Source organism: Abrus precatorius, unplaced genomic scaffold, assembly GCF_003935025.1.
Source record: "Abrus precatorius isolate BTA unplaced genomic scaffold, Abrus_2018 Scaffold3, whole genome shotgun sequence".
NCBI lineage: Eukaryota > Viridiplantae > Streptophyta > Magnoliopsida > Fabales > Fabaceae > Abrus > Abrus precatorius.
The window spans coordinates 2,617,489-2,628,283 of NW_020874373.1; the positions used below are offsets into that span (position 1 = coordinate 2,617,489).

At 34.0% G+C, this 10,795-nt stretch overlaps 1 protein-coding gene across 8 annotated transcripts; it reads right to left on the minus strand.

Moving 5' to 3' along the window:
* LOC113861018 (ABC transporter G family member 39-like) lies at window positions 1–7,455 on the minus strand. 8 transcript variants are annotated; one of them, XM_027493616.1, is made up of 20 exons: window positions 7,091–7,455; window positions 6,776–6,896; window positions 6,527–6,615; window positions 6,216–6,300; window positions 5,797–6,087; window positions 5,603–5,693; window positions 4,419–5,304; window positions 4,087–4,247; window positions 3,858–3,961; window positions 3,566–3,731; window positions 3,440–3,475; window positions 2,977–3,113; window positions 2,341–2,670; window positions 1,947–2,237; window positions 1,781–1,864; window positions 1,522–1,655; window positions 1,197–1,424; window positions 846–1,017; window positions 376–630; window positions 1–270 (listed from the first exon to the last, which is right to left on the minus strand). In XM_027493616.1, the coding sequence occupies exons 1-20, from the start codon at window positions 7,453–7,455 to the stop codon at window positions 1–3; spliced, it is 4,296 nt and encodes a 1,431-aa protein (XP_027349417.1). The 8 variants fall into 8 exon arrangements, with proteins under 8 accessions (XP_027349417.1, XP_027349415.1, XP_027349414.1 ...); XM_027493614.1 differs by having other exon boundaries at window positions 2,977–3,107; window positions 4,419–5,319; XM_027493613.1 differs by having other exon boundaries at window positions 4,419–5,319.
* Between the last annotated feature and the right edge of the window lie 3,340 nt (window positions 7,456–10,795).

The window sequence follows — 10,795 nt, forward strand, 5'->3', positions numbered from 1 at the left end:
CTATCTTCTTTGGAAATTCAAGAATTTGATGCCATAGGCAAACACAAACAAGAAGAGGAGAACCCAGCCTAAATGAGCAGTTGCAACAACTGGAAGGAAGTCATAGTCAAAACCCAAGTTTTGTTTAAGGAATTCCTTAAGTCCCATGCTTCCAGAACCTGGTATCTCCAATTCTGCATTTTTGTTACCCAATTGTGAGGTAACAAGGCCATACAGTGTCCAAGCAACAGGAGAAGCCCAATAATACCATCTCCACCACACGGGAAGTTGCTGTGTAACATATAGGAGAAAATATTAGCTTTTATAAGAAGAATAAAGAGTATCATTTCCATAATTGAATTATTAATTGCATATAAAAAAATGGTAATTACTTACTGTTCTTGGAATGATAAAGCCAGAGAACAAGTTCCAGAAACTCAAGAAGAAGGACATACAAATGGCAGCAACTTGGTGACCAGGTGTTAGTGCAACAATCATCATCCCATACAACGTGAAGTAGATAAAACACATTAATATATAGTAGTAGAACCAAAAAAAGCTTGCTGCCTTCCATTCAAATCCAATCATGGAATAAAGGATAACTGAGTAAAGGGCTGTTTGAATTGCATTATAAATTGCTTCTATTGCCACCTGCATAATCAATGAAATTTTTTTAGTTTGAATATACTTTCTTTCTTTTTCATCTAAACGAGGCTATTAGCGTATTACCCATGCAAAGAAATATTTGTCATTTCAAAAAACAGCATAAATTTAGCTTCACTAAATAAAACGAAAATTAATTTGTCGGCTTTTTGTTAAATCCAATAAAAGGGTGTATTTATGTCACTTCAACTTTGCTTTTGTACCTGACCAAATGCATAGGGCAATGCAGAGTACATCCCTGCTGCTCTTTCACGATAGAAGATAGTTCTTTCAATTGCCACAACTGGTTGCACTGATGAAGCATTCATGGCTCCAAGAAAAAGCACAGCAGAGTACATGGCTCCCAAAAGATTCATTAAATCTTGTTGTTTATGGCTGCCAAAAGAATTTGTTAACCCAACATCAAAAAGGAATATTAACTTGAAAAGCAAATTTTAATGTGAAAGATTATGACTTATTAGAATACCAAACACGATATGAGTGGTATGTAAAGCCTTGTGTGTCTTTAATATTATTGACAAGTTCAGTGAATATGTAAAGTATCAATGACTTACGTCTTTTTGGCTTTATTCCAGAATATTATACCAAACGTTAGTCCTATGATAATTGTCATGAAGAATCGGACAGCATTATACTGACTATATCTCCAATAGGACCAATATTGTTTCCAGAAGTTAGCTTTGCACTGAACAAAAAACGATTGGGAATATTTGGTTGGGAAGTACAAGTCCTTCGAATTTGGTGCTGGGGTACTGAGCTCCTCAATAAGTTCTTGATTTCTCCTGAAGAAAAGTAAAAACAAAACAAGAGTCATAACTCATAAGGACATAATTCTGGTAGCCTATGAGCAATCCAAAAAGTAACATAAAAAAATCATACCGGTAAAGGGTAGAGTTAGCATAAATCTCAGCAAAATCTACACTGAGTTGAGCCTCTATTGAAGGAGAGCTAATCTCAAGCATCCATGTGGCAGGATTATAACCATCCTTGATTTTTGGAACCCTTGGGACAGCCTGGATATATGCACAACAGATATACACATATATATATATGAAACTTTTGTGGCTGAAATTATAAGAAGCCCATGGTGCACAAAATATGAAGCTGTCTAATAACATAGAAAAGTTTCAATACTCACTTCAAAATATTCTATTAGCTTATGTGAGTGGCGACCAAGAGGACCCGCATAGATAACTTGCCCCCCTCTTTTCATCAACAATAGCTACAGTAACAAAAAAAGGTTACATACAATAATCAACAAAAGAAATGACCTAGAAACTCTACAGTCTAGAGTCCATACTTACCTCATCAAAAGCTTCAAAAATGTCTATGCTTGGCTGATGAATTGTGCACACAACAGTTCTCCCTGTGTCTACTGTATTTCTCACAGTTCGCATGACAATAGCAGCAGCTCTAGCATCTAGGCCAGATGTTGGTTCATCCATGAAGATAATTGAAGGGTTGGCAACCAATTCCACAGCAATAGTAAGCCTTTTCCTTTGTTCTGTTGATAGACCATCCACACCTGGAAGACCCACTAGAGCATCTCTGATCGGTTTAAGCTCAACCAATTCCATAACTTCCTCAACAAACATCTACATCACCAAACACCATTAGAGCTACATTAAATTATATTGAAAAAAAAATTGCATGAAAGACTTGATTAATGGTCAAGATGACAAAACTTGATCCACACACCTTTCGTGTTTGTGTATTCACATCTGAAGGAAGTCGCAGCCATGCTGAAAATAAGAGGGATTCATAGACAGTAACATGTGGAGAATGAATGTCATTCTGTTCACAGTAACCACTGACTCGAGCAAATGTTGCTTGGTTCTTCGGATAACCAGAGATTCTAATACTTCCTTCAATGTACCCTCCTGTTTTTCTTCCAGCCAATACATCCATGAGGGTTGTCTTCCCAGCACCACTAACACCCACAAGTGCTGTCAATACGCCTGGTCTAAAAGCACCACTAACATCTTGTAGTAGTTGAAGTCTATCTTTATCAATTCGACTCCTCATTTCCTGATGTGATAGAAGTCAAAGAGAAAACAAAATCAAAAGATTTACTATGAAGAACAATTAATAGGTCTTATAATTTTTTATAAACATAAATAAAAGCATTAAATTGATAACAATACATTTACATGATCTAAGATTAAAACAAGAGATTTTATATTTATGTCATGTATTGAAGAAAGCTTTGAGCGATGTTACAAAACACAAGACCAAGAAGATAAGAACTTCCGCAAGAAGGAAATTTTGTGATCATAAATATGTCAATGTAAGGAAAGCACAAATGAATGCATTCAATAGAATTTGGCAACTTACTGCAGGCATATCTACATAGTAGCTGATATGATTGAATGCAAGTGAAAGTGGTTGAAATGGCAGAACCATTCCTCTTTTTGGTCCTCGGTTTGAAGAACTAGCAATTTCTAAAGAATTTTTCACAGCCATTTCTGTACCTACACTTCGTCAAAAGAGGATTAGCAGCTGAAATGAGATGGTGTTATTGAATTGCATGAGAACAGAAGGCCCCTAAAATTTTCTATTATGTTATAGAAAAATGAGGAAAAGAATCTGTATTGAAACACTCGAATATATTCAATAGAAACGTTGCAACTAAATAACTCAAACATGATTCTGAATCAAAATTAATATTGTTGATTAGCTAAAACCTACATTTCTCTAAATAACAATGGAATCACCAAGAAATAAGGGGAAAATAGATAGTTATGAACACCTTCAAGAATAGGTTGTCTAAAGGATGACTTTTCGTTCCTTTCGTCACCTTCATCCGCAATGACTGCTTTTGAATCACCCAAAGCTGAAAATTTGGTTTGACATTAAAAGCGTTTATCAAAGATGAAAAGATTATTCGATTTCAGACTTTGAAAATTAAAAGGATGTGACTTACGATTCAAATAAGTTAATGCAACAATAAATAACAGGTTGAAGAGAAGAGAAAACGCAATCAAGGCTCCAATGCAAATCCAAAACCAATATTCATCTGTAAAGAAGCCTCTAGATTTGAGAAGTACTTTTCCAACTGTAGGTGCATCAATTCTATGGTCTGTATTTGGCTGCAAAAGATAAGAACGATGTCTAACAAAGTTTAAAGTTCATAGACCATAAGTAATTAATGGCTGAAATTTGAATGCATGCAACACAAGCAGCGGGAAACAAGAACGAGAAAATTGATTTCGTACCTTACTCCATCTTTTATCTAAGAATTCATTCATTACTATGGCATTCTGACCATACATCATAGGAGAAATATAATAGCCCCATATCATCCATGGCTCAATGTCATCTACAAACACCAAAAGAAAAATATGTTGCACCAAGTATTTGGTTGAACTACAGAATACGAGTATATGAGAAGAGTAAGAGAAAGTAAACATATATAATCTTATAAAGAAGTGATCAACGACTTACCTTTGGCCACAATAAAACCTCCTAGCACAAATATCAGTAGCAAGGCATAGGTACCTAGTGTATTAGCTACAACTAGCGTTCTACCAGCCGCTGCAATGAACCGAAATAAAGAGAGAGCCATCTGATGAACTCCAAATAATGCCAAGAATTGTCGGAAAAATCTGATGAAATAAAGGTGTAAGTATGAAATAAGAAATTGTTATTTTTCTAGTCTTTGAAAACTTTTTAAGCCAGGAAATAAATAAATAAATAAAACTTCGAACAATTGATTTATGTTGTTTTCCAATACCAAATAAAGTCCCCTTCCTTTGCCCAAAAAGTAAACGCATTACCTGCTAGGACCAGGAGCAAACCCAACCGTATAATATGTAAGGGCAATCCATATCCCTGATTCCATAATGGAGAGAGGGATCCTGAGAACCCATATAGGTAACCCAAATGCCCATGCAGGGAAGAACATGAAATCCCTTTGTTTGTAGAATACGGGAAGCCTAAAAACAGTCATAGATAGTTCTGCCATCCCATTAAACATCACATTTATTAGAGTAAAGAATAGTGCTCCAAAGAATTTTTGTCCATCTTGAACCGTCCCCACTGACATTTTAGTTCTAAGGAAAACAGTAAATGTGAGAATAGACATGACTGTTATCTGTGTAGTCTTGAATATATAAACAAAAGAACTGCGCTTCATGAGTAGCCATTCTCTTGAAAAACATGCCTTAAATAGTTCCCAGTGTGATATACCATACTTGTCTTTCACCAAAGCTGCTGGGTGGGTTCGAGTCTTATCATAGGGAACCCCAAGATCTTTCATAAGTTGCTCTCCTATGTGAAACGAATTAAAGGCTTTTACAAATTCTGGAACCGAAACATATCTGTAAGGTTCATCTTTTCTCGACCAATATTGTTGTTGGTCTTTCTTGGATGTTACTTCTTGTAAAAAATCAGCAACTCCTTTTCTCTCTGGACATGTGAAACCCATGTATTCAAAGAACTGTAGCACATTCTCACGTGGACCTTGATATACAACGTGACCTTCTGAAAGTAGGATAATATCATCGAAGAGTTCAAATGTCTCTGGTGCTGGTTGCAGAAGAGAAATCACCATGGTTATATCCATTATATGAACCATTTGCCTCATGAACTTGCATATCTGAAAGGTGGTGGAACTGTCTAATCCTGTTGATATTTCATCCATAAATAGTGCCGTTGCAGGTCCTACCAGCATCTCCCCTACATCCAGTTACAACAAAAGCAGTTAGTAATAAACTAACAGATAATTACCAATGCTCGTTTAAAATACAAGCCATTAGTTGGAAAGATTCTTGGTCGTTATAAGAATATGCACACTTACAGTTAGTACTTCATTATTATTATTTGAAAAAAAAATTCAAAGGGAATTGAATGAACCTCTAGCATAAAGCATTAGTTAGTTAAACTTATGGTGTGTGAGATTAAACATTTAGTAACTTGGTTTGTTGGTTAAGGTTATGCATCTAATAAAGAAAAAGTTAACCTGTTGTTACTCGCTTCTTTTGTCCACCAGAGATACCCCTTCTCATCTCATCTCCAACCATAATGTCAGCACAAATATCCAACCCAAGTATCTGTCAAAATATAATTGTTGTCAGCTTAGACACACAAAGTGGATAAAATAAAAGCACATAGGTAATATTCATAATTTATAGTTGAGACAACAGTGACACAAACCTTGAGAACATAATCTGTTACCAAACTGGTTCTCTGGCCTGATAAAGATATAGCCTTCATGAATGCATCAATCTCTGGGTCTGGCTTAATTCCTGATCCTCTCTCCCTTCTTGAGAGTTCCACCAACATTTCATACCTAGTACCAACCCCTAAACAACGTCCTGAAAAATCTAATGTTTCTCTTACCGTCATTTCTCCATAGTGAATGTCGTGTTGGCCAATATAAGCGCAGGTCTTTCGTGCGACAAATTCATTTAACTCGTGGCCACAATAAGTAATTCTCTCAGAGGCCTGATCATACTCAACATAAATCGCACTTAATTATATTCAAATATAGCCATTAAGATGAATGAGAAATCTATTAAAGTAAACTGATTGTAAATGAGAAAAATATATTAATTAAGAAAATAGGAACAAACCCTTAAATCACGATCAAGTTTTCCAGCAAGTGCCAAAAGCAATGTTGTTTTCCCAGCACCTGGAGGACCCAAAAGGAGAGTCATCCTGAGATTACCACACCAAATAAAATAAGTCTAATGCCAGAAAATAAATCATAAAATTGGCAGTTAATTTTTGTCCATCAACAAATGAAAAAAATGTATCAACGTAATTTTCTTTTCTGCATAACTTTACTTAATACAAGACAAGCTAGATTCACCCATCTTTGAAACAGCTAATACTACATTTTTCTCTTAAGCTATTCTGGTGAAATGAAACCCTTGATAAACACCTTGATGGTTTGACTATTCCACTAACATCGTTAAGAATCTGAATTTTTCTCTTCTTGGATGGTGCAAGGCGAAACAACCCAAGAACACTCTGCCATTGTAAACAAAAGAATCAAACAAAACATTAGTAGAGTAGCACTACCACTCTCAAATTTTACTTAAAAACATATACACACACAAACCATCCTTGTTTTGAATCAGAAAAGATTCCTTATCCACTGGTTTGCAAGTTGAGAGAAACAAATAAATACCTCAAAAGCATTGAGAGTAAAATTAAGCAAAGAAGGAAGTGCTCTGCTCCCAACATACACATCTCCCTCCACAGATAAATTCTCATACCGCACTTCAATCTTCGGAATTTCAATCCCCACCCTATTCAAATCGAAACGCAGTTTAGTAGCAAAAAATAAACGTGTGTTCAGAAACACGTTGAAAATCTGTCCAAAGCAGAAGTTACAACTAAACATGGATCCATGTTGATTCAAACCTGAATCCAAACACGCAATAACATTGACCAATTAATATTAATAATGAGTTGACATGATAGATAAACATGAAACAAACACCTATCGATTCTGTCTCTAAGTCTGCTTAGGAATTTCTCGTTGTCTTCTTCGACAACCTTAAGTATGCTGTCCATTAAGACCTTCTTGTCATGAAAGCCAAGGTTGGTAACATCAATTTCATCACACACAACGTGACCATCATCACGCACGTGCTTCAGCACACTTTTTCTCATTCGTTCAAAAGTTGGCAACCGCTCTATGGCTGCCCATTTGAGTTCTTGCTCGTCATCCTCATGCGCGTGGCGACCACTTGCGTTGAACACGTCCGGCGCCGCCGTCCACACCTCCCTGAAACTCGACGACGTCCAGCTCCGGCGACTGCTCGCTGATAAGGCCAAGTCATCACCCGCCAATGCCGAAGCCATTTATTTTCTAAAACGGTGACTTATGATGAATAATAATATATTGCAACTTATGTGTTTAACATATGTGTCTGTGTAACATGCATTTGGCTTCTTAGCTCAAATCATTCACTTCGCACACTCTTTTGTGGAGTGCTTCAAAGAACTCAAGTTTGCAAGGAGAAGAGAATGTACCCCAAATTTTTGTGTGCTGAGAGGAAATATATGTATGTATGTATAAGGGTGTTTATGAAGATTGAATCAATTAATATCATACTCAGATGAGCTGACAATTTGTATTTGCCAGGTATTTGAAAATATAATGGTTGATCAACGTAGCTAAACAGGCCTTAATTTCCGTTTGATGAAATTTTAAAATTAATTTATCTTATTACGTCACGTTATTCAATAAGAGTTGTGATTAAAATTAATTTAGACATATATTTGAATTGCGTAAATAAATTAAAAAAATTATATTAAACCTCTGAATAGACAGAACTTTAATCGATCTGTCCCCTAATAAAAGATAAGTTTTGTTTATAGTTTGCGCGTCAATTCACCTGCTCCCACAGCCTGTACTTGTTTAGCATAATCAATTAATTATTAGTTATAGATTCGATACGTTAGTAGTAATAACCAATTAATAATCTCACAATGACAAGCATCGTACCTTCAGAAGATATTCCCCACTATATTATAAATTTTAAGGAGACAATATCTAACTCATCTAATTAAAATTATTAAAAATTACAAAAAAAGATAAATTTTACTTTTTTATTTTAAATTTTTTTTTTCATATTTTTACAATGTTTAATAAATTTTAATCACTTACAAAATATATTGAAAAGAATATGTTATTAATGGTAAGAATATATATTCCGATTATATTATAAGGTTATAAACTTAGAATAAGATATAACAGAGGATCATTTTGTAGGCTTGTTTGTTTCCCCTTTTGTTAATAGCTGATCACTTCTCACAAGAAGGCTTTATTTTACGATTATCGAAATGAATTTGGAATCTCAATCCATGTGTATCAGCCTTTTCTAAGTGTCATGATCTCTTTTTTTATTCATGAATATCTACATATTGATTACATACACACACATATCTTTTATTCAGAATTACAAGAAGAATTGTTAGTATAATAATAATTTATTTGCAAGCATTCTTAATTAAAGACGCTTTGTGGAGATTAATGATGCCAAAATCCACTCATTTTGAATCGGAAGATCATCAAAGTACAGAGCAGTCAAGTGTGTATATTGTTTTTAGTTTCACTTTTTTTCATCTTTCTTACATCAATGATTTATTATTTTTAAGCGTGTTTATTCTCATAATATTTATCACTCATGATATGCAATTAAGTCAATACAAATTTATTGATGAAGAGTTTGAATAATTAATCACATGAAGTCATATTATATCACAGTTGTAAAAAGAAATTCCAGTAGTAATTTTTCCTCCATAAATTTATTTGCGTATAGATAAGTCGAACAGTATAAAACTTTTTATTATAAAAATTTTGTGTATATCATAGTATTTTTAATAAACTTATTATAAACTTTTATTTTTAAGAAAATCCATGGTTTAATGGGATTTTCCTGATTAATCGTATTGGCATGCCGGATTGTAAATACTTGACGTAACGCTACGTCGCTTCGGCTAAGCGATGCAAGACTTTCGATTTGTTTGCATTATTATTATACATTAGAATGCAACTTACGTAAGACAAATGGTATGCAAATAGAACAGGTATTGGGTGAACCTCACACAAGTTAAGCAAAATTCAAAGCTCACATTTGTCTTTGTTCATGAGAGCGAGTGGATTGCAACTAATCAATCATTATCAGCTATCATCAATAAATTTTTCGTCCCCCTAATTAATTTATCATTACTTGTTTCCGTCGTTACATCACCGAGTGTATATATAATGAAAGTTTATTAATTCTAGTTACTTGTATTAGTTTTCATTGAGATATAATATAACTTTCTCCGTGACTCTCAATCGTGGATTGCCTTGATTTGTGAGAAAAAAATTGTTGAAAGATCTCTTTTTCAATTATTTAAAGTTGAGAGTTGCAACTTGGAAATGAAGCATGTATTTTGGGAAGAGAATCACTGGGCAAATTTAGAGTTTATCTGTGGATATCATGGGATATCAAGCTTTTGAATTCAGGTTGTTATTGCAGGACCACATTCCCCTGTCTAGTTTCTGTTAATTAGTATTGCTATTTTGTTTCTGCTCTCTTTTTAATATGAAAAAAGAACGTTCATATCATTTTCAGTATCACGTATAAAAGGATATGTTCTCCATGTGTTCATAAGATGTTTATAAGTAAAAACTGCTTACATAATTTTTACTGGATAATTTTGATACGCGTATTGGTAGGAGTTGAGGTCTTATATTTTGGTCCTAAATTAGCGGAGTGTGACCCACGGGTTCCCTATTCTTTATTAGAAGGTGGCCTCAGTTGAACCCACATAAATTATAAAATATGAAAACAGTCAATATCACCAGAGGATCGTGTGATGTCACTCTGCTGGAACTTCTTTTGAGGTCCAACGGAAAAAACCTTAATAAAGAAAAAATATTTTTTTATCTCTACTGGAACACAATTTGACGCTCATCTATTTGATAATTTAATATTTTTTACTGGATAATAATATAAAATTAACACATATTATGAATTTTTTTTAAAAGTAAACAATTTTTCTACATATAATAATTACTGCAATATAAAAAAATTATATATATAAATTATTGAGTTAAATAATTATATTTTTTTAATCCTTCTAAAATATTATACTTGATATTATTCTATCTTCTAAATATTTATAATACTAATTTGTTTAAATATTAAAAAATATAAAAATAACTTCTATTTGTGTTGGACACTTTACCAATTTAAGAATAGTTGAGTATTACAAACTCAAAAAACAAAAAAAATAAGATATTGATCATCTTTAAGGTAAAAACTGAATGTCCAGTTTTATACTTAATAATCTTGTTTCAACCTTTATAATCAACTTTCTTTTCCTTCTTATATTTAACTCTTTTCTTTCTCCACATCCACCCTATATCTTATACTTAATTTCTCTCTTTTCTTACCCTCACCCTCACCCTCATTTCTACTTCCATACCCACCTCCATTTTCTCCCTCGTGCTCAACTCAACTCCTCAACTCCTCAACTCATATATCGCTCTTCTCATCCTCGGCCACTTTTCCCCTCCACTCCCAGTTCCTCTTTCCTCTCTCTCATGAGTTTATTTTCATTAAATGAACGTCAAGTTTTCACAAGGGGATCCAAATATATAAAAGAAAGTTGAGTCTAGCATTTTACACACAAAAATAGAAGCTCG

Excerpts from the sequence above, each read along its gene's own strand:
- LOC113861018 (XM_027493609.1), bottom strand. The coding sequence starts at position 7,455 with ATGGCTTCGGCATTGGCGGGTGATGACTTGGCCTTATCAGCGAGCAGT. Across the intron at positions 5,694-5,796 it reads TAACAGATTATGTTCTCAAG|ATACTTGGGTTGGATATTTG; the intron begins GTTTGTGTCACT and ends ATATTTTGACAG. Across the intron at positions 1,425-1,521 it reads GCTAACTCTACCCTTTACCG|GAGAAATCAAGAACTTATTG; the intron begins GTATGATTTTTT and ends ACTTTTCTTCAG.